A 24702-nucleotide genomic window follows, 5' to 3' on the forward strand; every position below is an offset into this window, starting at 1 on the left:
CACCTGTAGCCTGTTGCCCCTGCTGCTCCTGCTTTTTTTATTGTTTGGTGTATGGATATAGTTGATTGAGAAATTGCCATGGTGGTGCCACAGGAGAGGGCTCCCTCAAAGAACATTTATCCTGGAAGTTTGATTGTGGGCATGGTTTGATCAAACCTCACTGAGGTTCAGTCGCCTTCAGTCTTGTTAAACACCTGCAGTATTCATCAAAGTCTTCTACCCTGGGACTAAGTCACACATAGTCCTATCAGGCTTTTAAAAATAGGGTTGTAATGGGGCTTAGCTCCATGTATCCAGCGCCACTGAGTGCCTGTGTGAGGCATGGGAGAGAAACCTTCTGCCATTATGATTTGTGCCAAGAAGTTTGTTTTAGCTGGTAGTGTTTGTCCTCAAGCTGTTTAAAGCCTCCTAAAGAAAATGTGCTAATGTCCTTTGGGAGGTCAGATTCTTGTCAGCTGGCCCCTCCTGAGCTATGGAACAGAAGGAGGCCTGAGAATCTAATCATGATTTGCTAAGAACCTTCGTGCAAAATGCTTTTATTGCTGCAGCCTCTGTGTGAGCTAAGCTCCTTTCACGGTGTGGCACGTGCAACCCTGTAACTCCTACCCCAGTTTTACTGTTTCTCTTGCCTCCGCACATTTTGTCTACTTAAGCTCAAGAGTCCCCTTCCCAGAGCTCCACCTTCACGCACAAGGGAGGGGCCTTATCTCCTCCTGTGTCCACCCTTTGCTGTTGTGATGGCTAACGCTATTTCTCTGCCTTCTGCGTTCTCCGTGCGGAGAAGTTACAGGGCAAGAAACTGCCTGGAGACGCTGTTTGCTTTGCAGCGTGGTGCAGAGCTGGCCGGAGGGACATGGGATAGAGCGAGGGGGCAGGGACGTAGGTGGTGTGGCAGAGCTTGCCTGTTATTTGCTTGAGAGGTCACTTTCTCAAGCGATGCTCTGTGGTGTGTGGCTGTGAATTGGGGTAGTATTTCTCTTCTAAATAAAACTTACATTAATGCTTTCTCTCCTAGGAAGCAAAGGATTTTCTGAATTACGTTGTTCAGTGAGTATCTCTTGACTCTTGCACCACTCATTATGTGGAAACTATAGTCAAGTTCAGATTCTTTCCTGGAGGAAGGGATCAGGGTGGGAGAGATGCAGAAATTCCCTTCTCCCCTCCTGGATGCGGTGCTGCTGGTGTCTGCAGGAGCTGACTGTTCATTGTGGCAGTTTAAGCAGGACATTGTTCTGGTTTGGGGAGAGGAAAATAGTGTCAGACTGAGTGTTGTATTGGTCTTGGTTAAGATGTGATGGGTGTTTGACACACTGCTGTCTGTGCTCCCTTCAGAAAGCTCCAGTTTGCCCCTCTGGCCCATCCTTGCCCTGTTCAGTTCCGGGTGGTGGATTTGCCAAACACACATCTGCTCTGTAAGGTGAAAACCCTCAACAAAGGTGATGCCAACTCTGAAGTGACAGTGTATTACCAGGTAATGCGTTAGCTTGGTGCGTACTCGTCTATTCCCTCTGGTAGCTGCTGATGCTACGCTTGTACTTACGTCAGTCTTGAGAGCAGTCTCTGGACAGGGATGTTGCAGAGAGTGCACCGAGACCTCGTGTGAGCGCTCACCCTGGGCCCAGGAGGCTGAGCCCAGGCGGGCTCTCGCAGCGTGTGGCATTCCCCGAAACCAGCATCCTCCCCTCCCGGCCTGTGCTAGTGCAAATAGCCGGGTTTGTGCCTTGGTGGTTTCCTGGTGTCCTCACCACTGATCGCATGGTCAGCGAGCCCCTCCCCTCTCTGCTGAAGGCCCTACTGAGGCCCCCACGGAAAACAAGACTTTCCAGCTGTCCCTGCTGTGAATTGTAGTTCAGGCTGAGGTGTGTATGCCACAACTGTCACCTTGGTCTGAACCTCATTTAACTCCATGAAATCATCCTAAATCTTCATTTTCTTTCTAGTCAGGTGCCAGGAACCTAAGGGAGTATACTCTTATGGAGCTGCTTGTGGTAAGTTCGATTTTGTCCCTCCTAACTCATCAAAGTGTCTTCCTGAAAACAATGCTTGGAGCTAAAACAAGGCCATGGGGCTAAGTGGTACAAAGAGGACAGCATGTATATATTGCTCACTCTGGTGAAACTTGTGAGTGTTTGGGACAGGATCCCCAAACTGCTGCGGTGATGGACAGTATGGAAGACTGTTCGCTTACCTACCAACCTGCAGCTGGAAAGGCAGCGCTTCAGTTGTTTTCCCATGCTGTGATCACGTTTCGGTATGGAGCCCGAGGGGCGGCTGCAGGGGAGCAGTGCTTCTGCTGTAACGCATTTGTGCTCCATTTCAGATGCACATGGAAGAGCCTTGCTTCGACTTCCTGAGAACCAAGCAGACCCTTGGGTGAGTTCACTGCTCCTACGCACCTGATTTTGCCCTTCCCTAGTATTTTTACTCTGGAAACCCTTCCGGCACAGTGGCTAATTCTTCAATTACTGTAATGGGAACAGCAACATAAACACATCAAAACCAAGAGCAGCCATTGATACAAGCTGCAGCCAGGTTGCTTTTGAGTCCTATAAGAATTGCATCTCTTAGCAGTGTGTTAAGTCAGAATTATTCAGCATCACGTTGTTCCTTCTACTTCCTAAATCAGCTCCCCATTCCCCAGGGCTGTTTTTACAGCGGCTCTGTGGTGTGTAACAGCCGCCCTCGGAGGCACCCTTCTACTGCAGGAAACTGGAACAAGCTTTTCCCAGCTGTACGTCTGTCACTCTGATGAATTAGTCTGCAGGAACACAAACACAGATACTCTGCCAAGCTTAAAAGGGTTTCCCTAAAAATCAGAAAATGCTGAAGTGCAGTGATGCAGGAAATAAAGGAAAGATGACTATTGAGAATTTATATCTGAGATTTTTCTTTCTAAAGTACCAACGCTATTTCAGCTTATAGCATGTCCTGTAAATGAAAATTTAATTTGTGCTTGTGGAATGACTATTATTACCCCCCCTTTTCTTTTTTAAGATACCATGTGTACCCTACCTGCAGGAATACTTCTGGGATTCTTGGCTTCTCGGTCACAGTAGCAACCCAAGCAACTAAATACAAGTAAGTAAGCATGTGCTCTGTGGTTAATGTTTGTCACCTCTGAGCCGCCAGCGCCCAGTTCTGGTGACCGTACCACACCATGTCCACCACATCCTCCCGGCAGAGGCTCAGGCAGCAGGGCCTGGCTGGTACAGACAGGCTCTGCTGGAGGATGTGTCTCGGGGGTCTGCCAGCCTGGGACTGGAGGAATCAGCTGGCTGTTCCTTGCTGTATTTTGCTGTGCAAAGCATCTCAGTAAATGGCAGCTCTTGCTGCTGCTGTCATCTGAGTAAGAAAGACTTCAGCATAGGAAATTTACGGCAACTGGTTTTAGAAAAGTCAAGCTTAACAAGGTGGCTAGTGGACCTTGCATGTATTTGGCACTGAATATCTGAGCCTCATGGGATGTAGTGGGGTATCATCAGACTAACTGTGACCATGTTTACATGTTGTATTTTGTGTAAGTGGTGTATTTACACAGCAGCCAGCTGAAGAGGTACTACTGGGAGAGTTTCACTTAATCTTCTACTTTTACTGCTAGATCAGGTCATAGCTGACTTCAGTTTGCTTTTGCTTGAGCTTTTCTGTGCACCTGCTCTCATTTAAGAGTTCACACCTGTTTCAGGCCATGGAGGGTTGGTTTTTATTCTATGAGGGGAGTTCTGGAAGAGCCCAAAGGGAATGTCAAAAAGAGTCCTGGCTTCAGCTCGTGACACTGCTGACAGTTGTGACATAGTGACTGAAAAACAACACCTAAATAAAGCAATAGCCTTTAAGCTATTTAAAAGCGCAGCAGTCCTGACTTGAATAGGGAAAAGTAATCCAAAGACTAAGTAAAATATCCCACAGCCCTTTTGAAGCTACTGTGCCAGGAAAGCTGAAGCTGTTGCCAAGTAAACCCTGTATAGCTGTTCTTCCGGCTCAGTTCCAGTGGGCACGACAATATTGGGGTTTTGTTCAAAGCTGGGGCTAACTACAAGTATTTGACCTGCCACGGTTGAAGGGGTATATGAAAAATATGCAACTGTGTCAGTGGAAGTTTAATTAGCACAGGGTTCTGCTGCCACTTCCATTACTGAGGTCTGTGTCATCTGTGAAGGTTTTAGTATTTCAGAAACCTCACAGTCCATTGCATCACATTATTTTTTTTTTTTGCCTTAGTTTGAGAGAACACGACTGTTTCTGTGGAGGGCTCAGGACTGCAGCTGCGGTTCCTGATAGAGCAGGCCCTAACGCATGCTGCGGTTGCGTATGCCACAGCTTAGGGCCCCGACAGCATCACAGCAGCAGCGACTCCTGCTGCTGGGTTACCTAAAGTCCCTGTGTTTGAACAATACATATAGCTAAAAATGAGCATGCTGGTGTTATGCCCCAAAATACTAGGGAAGATAGAAAAGGTGGTGTTCACAGTTGCGTGAGCTTTTCAGGGGAGGAGGGAAGCGAGCCTGTCTAAGCATTCCCTTGTCATTTGGGGGCTGCTCTGCTACTTTACCTCTCACTGTTTTTTTCTTCTTTTTCCTGCAATTTAATTAGTTAACAAACTCTCTCTTTCAGTTCTGAATTGGTTGACAAGAAAATAGAGGAGTTTCTTTCTTGCTTTGAAGAGAAAATCAAGCATTTAACTGAAGATGCTTTTAGCACCCAGGTAAACTTCATCTTGAAAAGCTCTTCCTTGAACTGCTAAATGACACCTAAACTGGAGGATTTGGTTACATCTATCTGGCATTTCTGAGGTCTTTGGGTTAGAGGACTCACCTTTAAAGCCTGCCTCTTACTCTGTTCTTCCTCTAAACATTTCTCTCTGTCCCTTTACAGTTAAGTCTGAAAGCACTGAACTACCTTGTTAATGTAACTTTCAGTGAATGTGATGGTAAATAAGGGTAGTTTTAAACCCTTTGGACCTAATTGTGTTGTCTTTTTGAAACACAGGTTACAGCTTTGATAAAACTTAAAGAATGTGAAGACTCTCATCTTGGAGAAGAAGTAGACAGGAACTGGAATGAAGTTGTGACGCAGCAGTATCTCTTCGACAGGCTTGCCCGTGAGGTTAGTGGTCTCTCATTGTTAAGCAATGCCCCGTGGAACCCTCACACATGACCTTTTGCAGCACTTCTAAATGCAAAGCATAAATCGTGGGCTTTATGCTACTAGAAACACACTGATTCTAAAACAGTGCTATTTTGAAAAGGTTCTTTTACCTAATGGAATATAGTTTGCAGAGAAACAATTTTAATCTTTAAAATTACTTGAATCACCACTGTGCTACTTAAACCTCATTCCTGTGGGTTTCAGATTGAAGCTCTGAAGTCTGTTACAAAATCAGATCTGGTCACCTGGTTCCAAGCTCACAGAAGCAACAAGAAGAAAGTGCTTAGCGTACACGTGAGTGTTTGGCAGCTCTGTGGTGCCAACTTCTGAAATGCCAAACTTTGATAACCTCAGAGAGCTCAGGAAGGCTGTGGTAGAAGAGCTCTGTAATCCAACTGTTAATGTGGTGGTTATTGACATTACTGTTTGTATTTTATTTTCTACATTTCTAATTATTAATAACCATTGTTTGAATTGCATTTAAGTATCTGTATTTAAGTGTCAGGGCAGATGAACAGTGAATGAGAGCCAAATTTCTTCTGTGGTACCTTTTTTCCAGGTGGTTGGATATGGAAAACACGAAGGGGACTCAGAGGTTACAGCTGTCTCGGAAGTACAGAATTCTTCATCTGGTGAAATACCTCATCTTATTTTCTTGCCCCCGTCTTCTCTGATGACTAATGTTACTTCCATCAAAGACATCAAAGCGTACACATCAACTCTGAATGTTCTCCCTTACCATAAAATATTAAAATAAAAATGACATCTTGCCCTGCAGTGATGTGTAATACAGGTGCTTTCTGCAACGTAAACATTACAAACCTATTCTTATTAAAACAGGGCCGTAGTGTTAGCTGGGATGAAGGTGTCCTCAGATGTTGAGGAAGCTTTCCTCAAGCAAGCTTCCAGCCAACCTTTCTCATGAACCTCCCACGTTCATTAGAAACAGGCACAGCCCTGACTTCTAGCTGGAGCGAAGGGGGAGTTTCCCCCACCACCAGAACGATGCCGGGTTCGCCACTGGAGCTGGGGGCTGCGCCTTTTTGCTCAGGCTCTTGTGCATCATTCCCCCAGTGCTGTAGCAGTCGCTCCGCAGTGGCTACATCTCCACCTGGAGGAGCTACAGCATGGGTGGGAGGGTTAAAAAAGCCTAAGGCTTCAAGCTCACACTGCTTGTGGGATTTTTTTTTTCCTGTATGCACAACATACATAGACAAAATTGAGATGAAATCAAATAAAATCTAGATTTAACTGTGAAAAGAAAAATAGTTTGATTGCTACATATAGCTACTTACTTTACTTAACCATTTTTTAACTTCAGGCAAAAGCACAGAAATGCAAAGATTCCCCAAGTGCTGGCGAGCTAGTAGAGAAGCAAGGCTGGATGTAGATTCCAGGAAAATTCTGCTGTGGGTGCTGCAAATTCTGCTCCTTTTGCTAATTCATTAACTGCTTTAAGAAGTAGGTTTAGCTAAAAGGATTCCCGTGGGGGAAAAAAAATACTACTAATACATTTCACAGAAAACAACTGATCATCACTCAGCTGAAAAAAGTCTTGCTGCAAAGGTTTATTATGAAATAAATAAAAAGTCCATAAGAGAAGTTTGAAAAATCTATTTTATGAAGCTTTAAGATGCACTGAGTAGAATTATGTATGGTTACATTTTCATCTCAAAATAACAAAGTTATTTTGGGCAAGACACTGAGATGCCAAAAGAATTGATTATCATACAGGTGGAAGATAACATTTACGTAGCATTTTCTAACAAATTGTCCCCTCAAAGGAATCCTCATATTTACACATTGCAAACATTAGCTAGATTTAAATGACGCCTTGCATTTTGTTTCTTGGTTTTTAAATATGTAGGACCCAGGAATATTACGCAACTGATACCAATGCCACGGCCTTCACAGTGGTTATACAAGGCGAATACGCTGCGCGGCCCAGGTGCCGCATGCTTTAGAAGCATCGGTAAGAGGGCTCCAGCCGCCCGCCTTTGAAGCCTGAATACACGACCAGTATAGCAGAGTCCAATGTAAGTTACTGCACAGCCAAGACGTTTCTTGTTTATTTAATTGCTTTATCTGCATCAGTAAGTCCAGTATCCCTGAGATAGGAACCACTGTAGTTGGAGGGGTCAGGTACTCCAAACGGTATGTACGTGATAACTGATGACTATCCTGGTATCAGATGTAAACTTTGCTAAGCCAAGGCTTGAATGTTTTCTGGTTTTAGAACCCACTTAATGTTTACTGGCAGCAAGTCGTTTCAATAGCGGCTCATCGTAAACCCAGCATTCTCCATCTTCATGGAATAACTAGAAAAAAGGGAATAAGCAGATGTAAGCTTTTCATGACTAAGTTGGAAAGGAACGAATGTGACAGGTTAGAGGGCATTTATTTACACTGTTTGAATAAAGCTCACCCTTGTTTCCCATGAGGTCTCATTCTCCTTTCTGGCTCTGGCTTCAGCTCTTTGTCTTTCTTCAAGCGCGTGCTTTGCAGCTGTGGCTGCATCGATGTCTCTAATTTTTAAGTTGTAGGTTACATCCTTCCATAAGCTTAAAAAGGAAATGTGAATGGAGACTGCTTTATAGAAGCAAAGTGCTACAAGGTTGTAGAAACATATTACTGGCTATTAGTCATCAATATTTGACCTGAGGTAGGTCTCACTTCTTGAAAGAGCAGAAAAAACCCAATCTGTATTAAACCACAACTGCACTGTCTATTGCCACTGAAGCTCTCTATACCTCTCTGGAACGTTTGGTCCCGATGATGTGAGTGAGCACTACAGGATTCCCCTTCCCAATTAACACCTGAAGCTGCTTGTACCTTGGCTCTGTCATGCAGCAAAGGCTAACAAGGAGCACAGTTCATCCATGCAGTGAATGGATTAATTATACCATTAGTCAGGCTGTGTACTGCAAATGGGTCTAACTAAAAAAAAAAAAAAAGTTTTAATTTGCCCGTTGAACTAAAGTTCTTACCAGCGAGACTCAAAGTCGTCTTGGTCCTCCAATTTCCTTACCTTCTTCTTAATTGTAGGCATTTTCTTGGTATCTATAAAGACAGCATTCTCCTACAGAGTGAGATTAGGGAAAAAAAGTAAATAAAAAAATCTTTATCTGGACTTAAAATTTAAATACCCTCACACTCTTAGTACACTGGTTGTCAGAAAATACATGAGAAATGTCATTCTCTAGATTCTGCTCTTGCTATAAAAATGAAGTTACTTTAAAAATTCAGGACTTTTACCCCAAATTCAGCGTTCTTGTGGTCTTTGGGGCAGATTCACAGGAGTTCCCAACTACTAATGTTTGTTTGAAAAACAAAACAAAAAACCCCACAAGACACAACTCTTTAAGCACAATCTTCCATTTCTGATGAAAAGGGAAAAAAAAAAGCTGCTTTACCCCTGTTGTGTGTTTTGCATACATGACGCCATTCCATTCTCCTTCAATTGAGCAGAAGGGTTTCTTGTCATTAGGAGAACTGAATAGAAAGAAACAGTCATTTCTTAGTTGTATTACAGTAACTGAAAGACCCAAAGGGATCAAAACTTTATGCTAGCTGCTGTACAGTCTGTTTTATATCAGCCCTTAAAATGTCCATCACCAACATAGAAAAGACAACTGTTCCATTTACAAGTGAGAAGTTTCGCATGAATTGGTTCAACTGGATAAACCTTAAAAGGAAGCGCTGTTCCAGGATAAGACAGGTCTTGCTTTAGGGCTGTATCCGCATTTAGAGTTCAGGAACCTAATCTTTCCAAACAGATCTACAGCGATAAGTTTAAGTTTAAAAAGGTTTCACAAACGTGTAGCTTCTTCCCCGGACTATTGGGAAACACAAATACGAGTTCACAAATGACATCTATCAATGTCTGTCAAGAAGTGATTTAAAGCCAAGTTATGAACCTCATTTTGTCAGCATGACTTACTGACATTACAGCAGATCTCCAAATAAGATGAGAATTGCCACAGAATTCTCTGCTCTGGGCATGTGGGTCTAGCCAAAATCCGCCAAAACACAGATAAAAATAAATACATAAAAGTCTGCAGCAGAACGTTGATGACACGCGGTGAACTGCAGTATTACAAGGCTTGCTTCAGTATTTTTACTTTAGGAGAGATAATAACTGAGAAATTTCGGACCATTCCTTTTGGTCCACAGCTAAGAATGTTTTAGAGCAGGACATGGTAGGGTGCAGGCCTAGGCAGGTTTCCTCTCTGAAATCTTGGTTGTAAAATGGCATCCCGTGACAGGTAATTGTGAGCTAAGGTAGTGCGTGTAGCTGTTCCAGTATTTTACACTCCTGACCATCTTGAAAGAACACTGTCAGCATTTAAGTAGAGAAAAAGATTAACTGAGGAAAGCTGCTTACAAAATTTCAGCTGTAACTCTGTGCTTCTTTCCTCCATAGAATGGTTTTGTGTGGAAGACGATGGAAGCGCTATAACCTGTCTTTGAGCAATTAATACTGCATTCTCCACCAAGTTCTATCCATGGCACAGTGAGAATAGACCTGCAATTATAAATATTTGTATATATTTATGACCCCTTAACCTATAAATATTAAGCATGACATATTACAAGGCATTAAAAATGAAAATGCCAAATAGAGCATTTACTTGCCTTCCATAACCATTTGGAAAGGTCAAAATATAGTGTTCATCATAATCTAGGCATGTGACACACCCTATCAAATAAAAATAAAAATAGATTTAAAAAGCATCCAGCAAAACCTCTGCAAAACCTTTAATAACGATCTCCCACAACAATTCACTAAAAAAACAGGTACCATAAAAAGGAGAGATGACCAGCTTTTTTTCATCAATGCTGAGAATGCCTAGCTTCTCGAGAAGGCAGAGACAGTTGTATTTACACAAAAAACTGGGCCCCGAGTGATTTCAGTGCACAAAGTGTGCAGAAGGAATCTCTGATTCCTAGATACAAAAGCTCTAGTTACACAAATTCAAACATTCCTTATGTTTAATAGGATGACTTTAAAAAATCCTGTAAAAGTTTCAGTTGCATAATGTACATTTCTCTGTTATAGTTAAATTTACGCACACATACCTTGCCCTATATTATGAACCCCAATAGACATTCCTAAGAATTTTGACTTGGTCCATATGTGAGCATTGAACTGTATCCTCTTGCTAAAACACTCTGCGTAAAAGGCTGAAACTGAAGAAAAAAGGTATTAAAAATTGCAGCAGAAGACATTAATACCATTGTTTCCAAATTCATTCATTAGAAAATATCTCAAAGTGCCTCATACTTCTGTGGCAACGCAGTTTGCAATTTGTTTCTCTCAAAAACAGTTTATAGAGAAAACCATCAGCTTTCAACTTTGGAGAGAAAATGTAAATCCAAGACTTAAACCAAGAGCTGACTTTGCTGTCGCTCCTATCCAGATGCCATCTCTATTAGCAAAGTTATTGTCAACTTACTTGGAGGATGATGAGAGACCTGCTCTGCCACAAACGTTACGCTGCTTTTACTGACCCAAGGAACTGGTCCTTCTGAAACTGGCTCCTGCATGAGAGTAGAGAGCATTTTCATCACTGACAGTGTTTACAAAACACCAGATGCTTGCAAGAGCGTTTGCTTCCATATTTAAAGGCTTCTATAAAAATGTATTGCAGTGATTTTAATGTATTTATCAGTTTGCTAATTTGATGGGCAATAACCCTTCACTCCTGAAGCTATGATGCTTTCTAAAGAACATGGAGCTTCTACTCTCTTGTTCTTAAGTATAGATGTATCTGGAGATGCCCCCAGAGACAACAGTTAAACTGAAAGAGCCTTGTATACACCCAGTTACAAAGTAGTATTTAAATCCACCTAATTTCTTACTAACTAATAAGAAATGGGTGGCAGAAATTGTTTCCATTTTTGCTTCTGATAAAGTCTGTTATGTATATTAATAATGATCAGATTAAATGTGTCACAAAACCATAAACCAACATTAATTTCCTGTGGCAAATCATGAAAAGTACAATTCAGCATTAGAAGCAATGGCAGCACAAATATATTGTCTTTATGCCAGCAAACGAGAGTCCAAACATTCACCTCTGAAACAAGAGAAAGAGCAAGAAACTAATTACTGGGGGCTGGGGGGGGAGGGAGCAAATTAAATGGAAAAAAACCATGGTTTATATCTAAATAATCACATTTAGATATACTACACTGAAGCTACATGAAGTATCTCACAACAGCACTTCCCACATCATTCTTTGCAACTTCCCAAGGTGAGAAGCCTAAATGAAGTGTTAAAAAAGTAAAAAAACCCCAAAAACACAACATGACAAAAAAGCCCACACCTTGCTGAACTGCAAGTGCTAGAGCTTTTCTCTAGAATCAGTGGGGCACTGTGTTGACACACGTAGGTCTGATTAATCCTTCAGTCTCATTGAAACTTGGGCAAGTAAGAGAAAAGCTCATATGCTGGTAAACGATTTCAGATTACAGGACTGACACTACTGTTACTGTATCCTTCACCTCACCAGACATACTCCAATAAAGCACAAAAGGAAGAGTAGTGGCCAGGCACAGATGCACAGCTAAAATATCCAAGCTCAGAATCCAAACTTCAAAAGTCTACAAAAAGATTTTAAAAGGTCCCATTGTGAAAGGCGCAAGGGTTTAAGAGAATGATTGAAAAAAAAAAACAAACAAAAACGAACTTTGGAGAGAAAGGAATTTATACTCGGTGCTATGAAACATTTTCAACATGTCAAATAGTTCTTAAAAAAGTAATAGCTCAAATTTTGTCATGCAAGTATTTTAAACTTGTGTCCAAAGAAAAGGAGGGGGGTATAAGGGGAAATCAGTTAAGAAATTGCCATAGTTTGTCGATAGCATAAGCCATTTCAGTCAGTAAATTAATAAAGCTTTGGGAATTACTTGCATGCATTCTAGGCACCAAAAAACATACCACAAGAAACTAACCATATCATCTTCACCTTCAGTGCCTGGTAATACCCAGTGACATCGGAAGATCTCACCCAAAATGGGATTGTAAGGCTTTTTAGCAACTGAGCCTTTTCTTCCTGCATGAAAAGCTGAGAGGTACCATTTAACCACTTGAACCATTCGTTCCTTTGGATCCTTCTGGTCGCTAATGCTACATGGGCCAAAAGAGAGAAAAGAAGGGCAGACAAAATGAAATACAAGCAGGTACACCTCAAATACAGGGAAGCTTTTTGGATGTTTGATTGTTTTACATCTAAAAGTTTGACTACTTTGACTATTTTTCAAGTTTAGATCAAACGCAAGCAACAGTCTTCAAAACTACCAACTTACTTTTGGCAGCCCACGAGGGCCATAAACAGTATCAGAACTAGTTAATGCTCTACTTGAAAAATCAAATACCTGACAAATAAGTCTGGATGTGCAAAAAAGTCAGCATACATTTCCAACAGTGATCTTCTTTCCAGGATAAAAGTTGGAAGAACCACCTGGGTGAAGAAAAACAACTCTTATAGATGAAGATACTTTAACATCCTGCACAAAAGCATTCTACGTACTGACTAAAGAGCATAAAAAGCACCCAAGGCTTCGTGTGCCTGTAAGCTGACGTGTTCTCAACCTTACCAATGACTTCTGACATGTGCAGGTCAGATGGTATCTTCTATAAAACCAAAGATTTAAGAGAAACTGTCTCATCTCATGTATATTCTATGCCCACTTAGAGCATACCCAGCTGCATGGCTGAGCTTATCAAGAGCTGCTCTTAATTACAGTTATACTGACTATTTAATTCCATCTATATGTACACTATCAATTTTCAGTTACAGTAAAAATCTCATTCCACGCAGTCACATCCTCTTATGGAACTCTATCAAGCTGAAGGTTAATCTCTTCCCTACTACTTGTCTTCCCCAACAGCACTTGCAGGTTGCATTCTTGTGGATCTGCTGTCCGCTTCAGTGTGGTACAGACCACTGTTGAAAGCAGCGCTAATACTGCTGTTGACTTTTAAAGTGATGCAGACAAGGTGCTTGCTCATGAAGCTCCCTGGCAGCTTAACTTGAGATCGGTAATTTTCAACTACTCCAGGAGTTCCCAAAACAGACATTTTGGAACTGCCAGAAACCTTCTGAGGTTTGCTTGTGAGCTGCTGGCTATTTCTCCAGACAAGTTTTAAGTTTATCTTTTTATTGTCTGTTGTGAGTTCCAGACTGGACAGTTAAAGTCATCCACTTAAGGAAGCTGATGATAGGATTGATCTCTCCTACTCTTTTTCAATCTGGAATTACTTGATTACATTTAACCAAGCTGCCAAGAAAGATCAACACCTTCAGAATGCTGTTCATTCAACCTTAAGATAGACACCAATATGAATCACATTAATGAAAAATCCAACTCTTTACTTGCCGGACCTACATGTAGCATTTCAAAATACACAAGCAACTTACTCAACAAGATACCAATTAAGCAAAGCATTTCACTACAGGCTTAATTCCCCTTTTTATTTATGTCTTATTGAATGTCACCGTATGGGTGACATTGGGATCTTGTAGATCTTTTTCTAGAAAGCTGAAGACAGGAGAAACATTACTACTCCATGGAGAAACATTACTAGTGCATACAGCAATCGTCTTATCCCAGCTTTACACGCCCTCCAAGAATTAGGTTCAAAGAGAACAAACAGCTACTTTCCATAGCAAACTATTTTCCCAAACAGATTTTAGCAGTTGGATACATTTATTCAGCATTCATTTTTCCCTTCCCAGTAAGAACTCTAATTAAAAAAAAAAAAATACCATGCTAAAGAGATTATAGCTTAACTAGCTCTTAGAGCAAATAAACAATTAAATTATTACTTTGACATTGAACTGATCTACACAGAATTCAGGGATTAGTCTCCCTCCCTTCCCCACAAACAATCAGGATGTTTACCTTTGTTAGATCCATTCCTAATCTAACTTGTGACAACAGATGCATAATGACACTCTTATGTTCTTCCACTGATTCTCCTTCCCCATCATCATCTCGATCATCAGGAGGATCGAAGAGATCTGCAAAGACCAAATTGCTTTTGTTTTTCTCTAAACCTTCAAAGACTGTATTTAATTAGCATATATATTAGCTGTCAAATAGGTCTTATTTGTAAAACAAGGGCTTTTAAATCCTACAATTCAACAATCTTCCATAAGTAAAGAAACAGTAGCGAAATCATTTTCTGTAAGTCCCTTGTCATATATATAATCATACATATATTGACACAGTTTACACACAGATTAACAATCTCAAGAGCTCCCTCCTGAAAGTTCATGCACTCCACTTACCAGCATCATTTGTCCCATTAGACATGGAAGAATTGAGGGACTCTGTGGTATCCGGACGTTTCAGACTACTTCCTGTGCTGCTCCGAGTCAGGACTGCAGCAGATCCTGAAGAACTAAAGAGGAGTAGTAAATTCTCACAATTCACAATGAACTAATTCAGACCAGATTATAATAATTTGATATACATAGGCAAGGAGTTTCCTGATAGACATTAATATATGTGCTGCATGCTAATTCACCGAAAACTTAAAACGGACTGTAGTTGAACGAATGGGAAAGCCTGCAGTCTGAGATAATAACACCTGACGACGTAAAACAGCTGACTAACTCCTCTTTGAAATGTGTAGCATCTCTTAAAATTAGTTTTCCAATTCATAAAAAAGAAGAGTAAATAAAGATTTTGGGAAAAGGCAGTCAACTTCCAAAAATTTCTTTCAGTAAATGTGAGGCTGCAACAAACGCATGTGAAATACACCACAGCCTCAGCTCCCACCTCTCTGGTGGCTTTAAAAGTTTGGTTTACGTTAGAGTTTTGTCAACTTATATACCTGATGGAACGGGAAGGAGCAGAGGAGGAAATGGCATCCCTCACAAGACGACTGTGCTGGGGGATGGGGTAATCTTACTCTGTTACACAGAGTGCCTTTTCTGCCTTTTTTTTTTTTTTTTTTTTTAAAAGCCAGTGTGGCTTTTTTTCGTTTTTAGCTTAACTAACTTCTACTCGCAGGCAAGCCATGCCCTTGTACATAAAGATTGTATTCAGCATGCACTGCATACTTTCAGCTACTTACTCCATACATCGCTTTGGGGAAGAACTACTCTGATAGAATTCGTCAGCATCATAGAACTCATCCTCGCTGCTTGAGTAAGAAAAATCTGGGACTGTATTTGGAGAGAGGTTGACATGGCTTGGAGACGTGAGACTGCTGCTAGGTGCTGATTGCCCACTTCCTATGGAGTATTAAAAATTACAGACTTAATAAAAACAAACAAATTATTTCAAAATCCACCAGTTCTAACTTAGGAGTACCATTATTCAAATCAATAAAGACTAATGCAAACTTGGAAGGTACGAGATCTTACAACATTAGAAGCAATGATTAGTCAGGTTCATACCAAGTTTCATTTAACAGATAACAAAAGAAAGGTCACAAGGAAAATCAGGAACACAGAACAACAATAAAGTATAAGGACATGTTTTCCCCAAAGTTGTCGATTAAAGGCAAAACAGTAATACTGAAAACTTGTATAGATTCATAGTATAATTTGTGTTGGAAAGGATCTCTGGAAGTCATCCGGTCTACTCCCCACTCAAGGCCCAGACAACTTCAGAATTAGACCAGTTTGTTCAAGATCATGTCTAGTCAGGTTTTAAATATCTCTCAAGATGAAGATTCCATTATATTTCTGGGGAACCTACTCCAAAGTTTGAGCCATCCCATTATAAAACCAAATCATTTTCTAATACGTACTTGGAATTTAATTTCTTACAACTTGTGTTAATTGCCTCATCCTTCTGCTCTGCGTCTCCAAGAGGAGCCCAGTTCTATCTTCTTTATACCCTCACAATAATTGGCAGAAGACAGCAGTAACATCCCTCTTTAGCCTGACCTTCCCAAGGCTGAACAAACCCAGTTCTGTCAGCCTCTAAGTACGTGATGGGCGTCAGCTTCCTAATCCTGGTGGTCCATGTCTTCGTACTGTGGAACCCAAAACTATACATAGTACTCAAGACATGGTCTCACAGATGGGAAGTAGAGAGGAACAATCACTTCTCTTCATCTGCTCCTTACACTCTCACTAATCCAGCCCAGTATGCGGCAAAACCTTCACCTGGTACCACAAGGGCATGCTGCTGACTCATGTTCCACTTGTTGCTCACCAGGAGCCCTGGCTCCCCTCCTGCCAAGCTGCAGTTAACCCCGTGCAACAGGGCAGGCTGAGGGCTACGCTCACCGTACGTGGGGGATGGACTTTGCATAGCCTTCATCAAACTTCATGAGGGCCACTTCCCCAGCCAGTCACAGCCCCTCTGAATGGCAGCCCTGTCCTATCCACTGTTCTCCTCAATTTGGCAAGTCCCTGTCTAGATCAGCAGAGATGTTAAGCAGTATTGGACCTAGTAACAACCCCTGAGAAACACCAATAGTCACTTGCTTGCCCTTTGGAGCTCATAGAGCTGATCACAAGCCTCGGGCCTGGCAGTCCGGCCAGTTTTCACTCAACTCGTATTCTACTTACCTAAAATATCTTTTTCCAGTTTAGCTACAAATATATTTGTGACAAAATCTAACGAATAGTTTCTAAATAGGATTACATGAATACTGTCTCACCGCTAACTGGCCGTTTTTCAGAAGAGTCATAGCAATAAAGACAAACCAGGTTAACACTGACAGACCTTTTGTGGAAGCCCAAGTCACAACAGAGGTTATTAAGCAAGCTAAGGTGTTTATACAAGCAACATCACCAGAAACCAACTAGAAGATGAGATACACAGAGTAAGACTCAAAAAAGGTTCTGTCAGAAGAAAAAGCCAGCAGCGGCATCCTTCATTTTTCAGATTGCGGCAAATACAGCTTAACACACATATTAGTGTTCTCTGGGAAGGAAGGGTAGTAATAGAGTAACAACAAATCATTTACACACAAGCTTAGAAAAAAACCTGGGAGGGAAATGAGAGTGTTTTAGCTTGACTGGACAATAAAATCAATACAACTGATCAGGAAGTAATAGTCAATGTAGACAGATAATAAAAAATATGTTAAGTAGCTATGGTTTACAAAAAAACCAACTTAAAAATATTATAGGAATTGTAAACAGACAATTATAGCAATTGCATATATATTAAAGTAACTTTTGCGTCAAAGCATCTACTGTAGTTTTAAAAAGACCATCGAACACTACTATTTAAAAGAGGGAATCAATGAATTAAAAAAACCAAAGGCCACACACGATGGCCACGAACTGAATGCTCTTGTGCTGATTACCGCAAGATTGAAATGATGGCAACAAGAAATAAGCTGGTAATACTCCTACGTATTATGTACACATGGCAGGGAGAAAGAGCAGAATAACTGATTTTAACACCACACCGAAATATGTATAGATTAAAAGCAAGATGTAGGGCAATACAACGTTGTCTTAATAGCTAATTACATTAGGTTACAGATGATATATATTCAGGTTTTGTTTCTTGTACTTCAATAAGACAGTTACATGGAACTGTACCTGTACTATTTGGTGTTGGAGTCTGATTTCCAAGCGATGCTACTACAGGTCCCACTGGCAAAGATGAAGGTCGTTGCTCTGACTTGCACAACTGAGCAGGTTCTAGGGGACATTTTGATATATTAAATACAAAACTCACATTTAAGTATGAGAATTACACTTTTGTGGGGAATGAGATTCCACATTATTTCATCTCACCTTTAAAAATGAAATCCTTTTCTATAAAAGCCATTCAGACAGAAAAACATGTTTCTGTCACTGTTATCTAGATCTTTTTTATTATTGAGCAAAGATGGCATTTTAAAAAATTGCAGCTATTTAGCTAGAAAGCATTTCTCTCTTCTGAAAATTAGAGTTTCATTTATTTTAAGAAAGCATATTAGAAATGTAAGCTAGTAACTTAGAGCAAGTAAAATCTATCAGCTTATCCACAGAACTAGAGGCAGATTTACCCGATGGCTGAGGAAGCTCCATGCCTCCTGCTCCTTTCCCTGCCTTTGCATCACCGCAGTGATTGCGCACCGCTAAGCGCTGTGTGCGCCTGTACTGCACGTGTGATGCAGAAGCTATCCACCATTACGCAGCCCTCCATCTAGACCGCAGCTGCATCCTGCTCTGCTCATGAAAATTTCTACTGAGGTTCTTTGCATACACCGTACCTGGAGGTATAACCGCTTGGGAAGGCATTGTGCTGATCACCGACTGCTCCAAAGGGCTGGGCTGATACACTGCGTCAACAGGGTTTATAGTGCTCTGAGATAAAAGAAAGAAAACCACATTTTTTCTCAATTAAAAAAAAAAAATAAATAGAGCATAGATAGCAAGAACTTGTGAGCACAAGAAATGCCCAAATGCAAGATAGCAAACTCCTGAGAGAGAAAGTAAAACACAAATTGACAGTTGAATACATGAGAAATACTTTCAAAGTGGTAATACTTTAATTCTTTACACAGATTTTACACTAAACTGAATTTGCTACAGATTTTAATTGTCCTATAAAGAATTCTTATTTCAAGTTCTAGCTTCTGGAATTCCTTCCAATGCCGGTTGATAAATATTGCATGCAAAGAGTAGAAAGTTAGACACAAATTATCTGGCAAAAAATTAGGATAGGTAATCTGTATTTTTAAAAGCATTTTTGTCAAAAACTAATTTGTCCAGACCACAGTATATCGACCCATAAATTAAAACAAGAATCATCAGCATGCTTACAGCCATGAAATGGCTTTTTTGCCAAAATTCTTTCTAATGCAAGCTGACAGTTTTCAGTGCATCTCCAGTAGAGGAGATACTACTAGGAGTAGTAGATCTAGATACTAGGCACTTCAATCTACTTATAAATGTGGGCACTTTGAAAGTGAAGCACCAATTCAACCTGACACTCACCGAAGTCACTGACTTCCGTATATGTTCTTGGCTTTTATACAACAAGCCTCCTGGAAAACTAAACTGCAATGCCTTTTAATCCAAAATAGCTTGATTTTGCCTTACTTCACTGGCCTGTGATTTTGTATTCACCTAAGCATTTTTTTTAATATACGTTTACATACAACAACCAGAACTTCTACATTGTTCTGGGTTGTTAACTGGATAAAAGGCACATAAAACCCTTCCCCAAACATCTTGCAATTTAAAAACATTGACCTATGTCAGAACTGTGAAAATTCTTGCATCAATTTGCTAGGAAATCTTGCTACTGTAAGTCGAAGAATATCAAGCACAGGAAGGTCATACAAGACAGAGTTCTACTTTTTAAAAAGTTCTGCTTTTAAAAAAGGTAGATGGAGCTTTGCCTTTTAATTTAGTCAATATGTTTATACCTACCCTCTTTTTAGATCAGTATTTAAAACAGAAGGAAGTCTCCAACTGCTCTTCCCTGCTTTTAGTCTATTAATTTCTATTTGCATACAGACTGAGGGAAACACTCATTTTAACCTTCCTTCTCCCATTTTCCTACAAAAGGAAGACTTCTTTCTTGCCTCCTTTCCTGGCTAGCTGTAATTCTGAACCTTATCTTACAGTAAAAAATCAGTGAAGTAGTGAATTTTTTTTTTTATAGCACAGGATTTATTTAATTGAAAAAATCCCTATAATATCCTGTTTATCTTTAAAAAATCTCCAGCTTAAAAAAAAGCCATAAAAATCACACCATTTTCATTGGTGTTACTAACTAGTATACAAATAAATAATCCAGTACATATACTGTTACTCCACTGTATTCCAGCATAAAATCAACGTCCCTTACACATTACTTCAACTGCTTGTGCAATTATGCATGTAACACAGGTAGGTCTCTGTCCCACATACTTCACAGTTTAAAATCATGATCCCATTTTCAGAGTTAAGAAACTTAAAAATCAAGATGATCCTATGATACACAGGATGCTATTGCTATCTCCACCTCCCCTAGTTTTTAGGGAAACTAATAATATGTACGATACAGAACACTGGTGTGATAAAAGAAAAAAAAACAAAACCACAAAGTAACTTTGACTTTGTATGCAGGATTGTAACCTCATCCTTAAACAATTCTCCACACTGCAACATGGAGTTTCTTGTTAGATATTTTAGGGTACGCCTTTGTGGTTTAGAAACAGATTAAGGCAGTCCTGAAAGTTTCCTACTCTGAGTTTAGTAACAACTTAAAAACAAGCACGCAGAAACAAGATGACAAGATCGTCATCCCACCATGGTATCAAACATTGATCATATTCTTGCTTAAGTTTAAAGTGAAGTCCTGACCTTTAGCCCAAGCTAGCATTGACCTCAATAGCAAAATTTCAATCTTCACAATCACCGATACATCAGTTAATACAGAAAAACTTGGGTTTTCTCCCCAGTATAAGCCAGCCTACAGGTAATTAGAATAGTGGCTAATCAAATTCAGACTACAGTAAGTTGTAATAGCTATATGAAATCCGAGCTGCAGATCTAATGTGCATACCAACCCCGCCTGTGGCAGGGTCTAGTGGCACAACCTCTCTTTTCCAGGGCACGTAACAGACCCTGCTCCCTTACACTAAGACCTGAATTACGTGACTATCCACAGGGTAATCTTTCATCTTTTTACAATAAGCATGAAACCAAAATCTGTATATGCTTCTTTACTCCAAAGTTCATATCAGAAAATCATACTGCTAGAGTTGTATATAATGGAAAGGCAAATAAAACTTGGGAATTATTGTCAGCTGTAATGAAAACACAGTATGACTTTTAGAGTTATGTTTTACTGAAACCACTCTCCTATTAAAAGTATCTGAAATGTACTCAAGTGACAAAAAGAGAACGAAGAGAAGTCACATGTGACTGAAACCAGAGATGACAGAAGTTACATTAAAAATGCAGAAGTTATATTAAAGAAGAAACATTGCTTAGACATAATACAACTTTGCGTCAAATAAGCAGCGCTGTAGAAAAGACAAAACTACTTGAAGCACACGGATAGCTGATCTATCATACATACAGATACTTCGGATGGAACACAAAACTATGTCTATCCCAATAATTTCCCTTTCATCTGTTCACACGGCAGATTTCTATCTAAGCGTTCAGTCATAACGCTGCCATTTAAGACACTCGTATAAAACTGATCACTACATTTTCTAAAAGCAAGGGTGTTAGCCAACCTCAGAAGCTAATGACTCAACAGAAATTTTAACAAGACACTTGAAGCGGTAAATTAGAGAAAGGAAGAAGTATGTTGCAAAATGAGTGGAAATTCAGGTCTCTGTTCACATGTTCTGCAGAAATAAAGGGAGATAAAGATTAGATTTAAACTTACTATAAGTCCATCTGCGTGCTTCTCCTCATTATTTTGGTCCTTAAGGAAAAAATGTTAAAAATATCAACATAACAATCTTGTGTATGACTTATCAGTTCTGTGTTAAGCGAGAACAGCAAGTTTCTCTCAGGAATGTTTACATTTTCAGCCATAAAATGTTCCTCATCATGTGATACAGTAACTGAACTTCGGAGAAACAATTCTATACATAGTCACTGCACCTCTGAAGATTCGCAGTTTCTGAGGATCTGTCCACAAAAGTTTGAACATCTTTAAAAATACCTTCTCTGCACTGTAGAGTACAATCACGCTTTACAATGTAGGTTCTTCCCAAATAGCTAAGAGCTCCCCAAAACATGATCTGCAGCACCAATGAATCCTTGAAAACTGACATGAAGTTCTCAGTTTTTGAAGAACTGCAGTTAGCATACAGGCCAAGTTTTCAAAAGCACTTTTTGCTTTTGAAAGGCAGAAGTGTCTTTCTAAGTTAAATGTTTTTAATTTTTGCTTTTTGGTATCCACTAGATTTTAAAAAGTTTTCATATTATTCACAATCTAGGATTTGGGCTTTTTGCGTAGAAGCATATGGGAAAGAACAGGCAATGCATGGAATAAAAGTGTCATCAGGGGAAATTACACCAGCAACAGACAAGTTAATGCCAATCTACAGTTAGCATAGTTTTAACACTGTACCAGCAACAGTATAAATTACTGAACACCAAGCCAAATCGCTTCACTTCTGCTGCAAAGTTCATATTAGCCAGTATATCCATCCATAACTTTGTTTAGTGTAAACCTTAAAACTTGTCTGCAGAGTATTTCCCCAGATTTCCAGATGTTAGAGGAAAAAGAAAAAAAAAAAAAAAAGGTGTAAATAGTGTTAAGAAAGTTGGCACATATTTATGTTTTGATACTTTATACACTCTTCCTTAGTTTATATAGTTGGCAATATGCTGCTCAGATTTCATGTCTGCTAGCAGAGATTCCCCTGCAGCCCCTGGCGAAGACCATGGTGAGGCCGGCTGTCCCCCTGCAGCCCATGGAGGTCCATGGTGGAACAGACATCCACCTGCAGCCTGTGGAGGACCCCACGCGGGTGGATGCCTGAAGGAAGCTGTGACCCTTTGGGAAGCTCACACTGGAGCAGGCTCCTGGCAGGACTTGTGATCCTGTGGGGGACCCACGCTGGAGCAGTCTGTTGAAGGAGACCCAGGCTGGAGCAGTTCATGAAGAACTGCAGTCTGTGGGAAGGACTCATGTTGGAGAAGTTCGTGCAGGACTGTCTCCCATGGAGCAGGAGGAGAGTGTGAGTCCTCCCTGAGGAGGAAGGAGTGGCAGAGACAATGTGTGATGAACTGACCACAACCCCCATTCCCCATCCCCCTGCGCTGCTGGGGTGGAGGAGGTAGAGAAACTGGGAGTAAAGTTAAGCCCAGGAAAAAGCAAAGGGTGAGGGGAAGGTCTTTTAAGATTTGATTTTATTTCTCATTATCCTACTCTGATTTGACAGGTAATAAATTAAACTAATTTCCCCAAGTTGGGTCTGTTTTGCCCATGACAGTAATCGGTGAACGATCTCTCCCTGCCCTTATCTTGACCCACAAGCCTTTTGTTATATTTTTGCTCCCCTGTCTGAGAGGGGAGTGACAGTGTGACTTGGTGGGCACCTGGCATCCAGGCAAGGTCAACCCACCACAGCTATCACCCCTAAGGCCTAAGAAATAAAACACAAAGTTGCTGTACTGAAGCTTGGTATCCTACCTCGGCAATGCACAACCAGAAATGTGGCATCTTGATGAGGTAAGGAAGGCAGAGATGCCACAAAACTAGGCAGGCATGACTGACCAGAAACGATGGAGTGACAAAGGGAAGGCAAAGATGCAAAACTAAATATCTAAATTATAAAAGCTACTGTAGTTTACCAAACCACTGACAGACCGTTACATATACTTTTACAACACACACATCAGCAAAGCTGGACATCATCAACTGCCATACATGCAAAGGGGACAACACAAGTCAAATCCTCCCCCTCTCCATCCCACTTAATTTATTTTGACTGCTTTTGATAAGCAATGTATGTATTATAACATATTCCTAGTTACCTGGTATTTATTTCATTATTTTGAAAATGAAATTTGTACTTGAGGGGCCACCTCAAGTACAAGTTGCATGATTACACACTTGATTTACCAATAAGTCTAATGAAAATTTAACTACCCAGGTCCTACAGCAGGTTGTTTTACAAGTCCATGAGACAGCTCAACTCAACAATTAAAAAACCCCCAAACAACAAAACACCAAAAAACCCCAAATTTGTCTCAATGTACCAAAATCATCTGAATAATAAATGGCTGTGTGTTTGAAACAGAGAGTTGTTCTGAGTATACAGAGAAGTGATAACAGTTTTCAAGGTATGCAAACAACCAGAAGGTAATTGTGAAGTCTGTCATCTTCTCCTACACTGTAGAAGTAAAAATGGCGTGAAGGGGTGGTGTTAATATGACTTATTTTCAGCAGTGTAAGTCAGCCGCCACACTTGCCTTCCAGCTTTGGGAAGAAAACTTGCAGAATCTTAAAATGTTCTACACTGGAGAACAGAAAGCTATCAGTCAGACACAATACGTTTTTATGTATATAATGCTTCATATACATGCAACTTACAGAACTGTAAAACAGACCCAACCCCCCTGTATTCTTTATTTCCTACAGTAGTAAGAAATCAGGATACCAACACAGTTTATAGAAAAGGGGGGGATGACACACAGCGATGGAATTGCCATGTAGTCAACGAGTATAGTTGTCAGAGAGAGAGGGAGGATGAAGAGATGAAGCAGAATAAAGGTTATTAAAATAGTGGGAAGATTTATAGAGGGTGTATTTCACCTGGATGGATCAACATCTTCCACTTAGCTGTACATAAACCACCTTATCTTCAATAGCTCTACACCCCCCCCACACACTCCTCAGTGGATAAGCCCATTTATTTACACTAGTTAATATTTACTGGTACTGAAAGGACTTCAAGATCTGATTTAGTGTAACAGAAAGCAAGCCTTAGCATCTTTGGGGGACCCAAATTCCACCTACCTTTATGCTTAAATGGTAGTTGGAGCAGTAAAGCACTGGAAGTGATCAAAAACGACTACATCTGCCACTACAAGCTCAGTTTTGTCCATTATCAGCAAACCACCTAACCAAGATAAGCAATCATATTTGTCTATCCTCCCAATAAACTTCTCCATAGCA

General features: G+C 40.4%; 2 protein-coding genes across 3 annotated transcripts in view; one reads left to right on the top strand and one right to left on the bottom strand.

The window, feature by feature from the left end:
• Positions 1-1332: 1332 nt before the first annotated feature.
• On the top strand, positions 1333-5922 carry LOC104622922 (nardilysin-like; the record flags this gene model as incomplete). Its single annotated transcript, XM_010289849.1, has 8 exons — positions 1333-1471; positions 1941-1988; positions 2321-2373; positions 2995-3078; positions 4612-4702; positions 4987-5103; positions 5350-5439; positions 5705-5922. Coding segments are annotated over 8 exons (820 nt in total), but the record flags the coding sequence as incomplete, so codon positions are not given.
• Positions 5923-6696: 774 nt separating this feature from the next.
• Positions 6697-24702, bottom strand: part of OSBPL9 (oxysterol binding protein-like 9) — a 27810-nt gene continuing 9804 nt past the window's right edge. Inside the window, exons 5-20 of one of the 2 annotated variants that reach the window (XM_010289847.1) lie at positions 21454-21492; positions 18332-18425; positions 17673-17774; positions 15236-15395; positions 14445-14557; positions 14056-14174; positions 12526-12611; positions 12099-12277; positions 10602-10679; positions 10225-10335; positions 9781-9844; positions 9530-9670; positions 8559-8637; positions 8133-8224; positions 7571-7706; positions 6697-7463 (exon numbers count right to left, since the gene is read on the bottom strand). In XM_010289847.1, the coding sequence (XP_010288149.1) occupies positions 7389-7463; positions 7571-7706; positions 8133-8224; positions 8559-8637; positions 9530-9670; positions 9781-9844; positions 10225-10335; positions 10602-10679; positions 12099-12277; positions 12526-12611; positions 14056-14174; positions 14445-14557; positions 15236-15395; positions 17673-17774; positions 18332-18425; positions 21454-21492 (1668 nt within the window). In that variant the 3' untranslated portion in view covers positions 6697-7388. The remainder of the gene's footprint in view (positions 7464-7570; positions 7707-8132; positions 8225-8558; positions 8638-9529; positions 9671-9780; positions 9845-10224; positions 10336-10601; positions 10680-12098; positions 12278-12525; positions 12612-14055; positions 14175-14444; positions 14558-15235; positions 15396-17672; positions 17775-18331; positions 18426-21453; positions 21493-24702) is intronic. The other variant, XM_010289848.1, reaches the window with a different exon arrangement.

The sequence above is a fragment of the Phaethon lepturus genome, unplaced genomic scaffold (genome assembly GCF_000687285.1).
Source record: "Phaethon lepturus isolate BGI_N335 unplaced genomic scaffold, ASM68728v1 scaffold3786, whole genome shotgun sequence".
Classification (NCBI taxonomy): Eukaryota; Metazoa; Chordata; class Aves; order Phaethontiformes; family Phaethontidae; genus Phaethon; species Phaethon lepturus.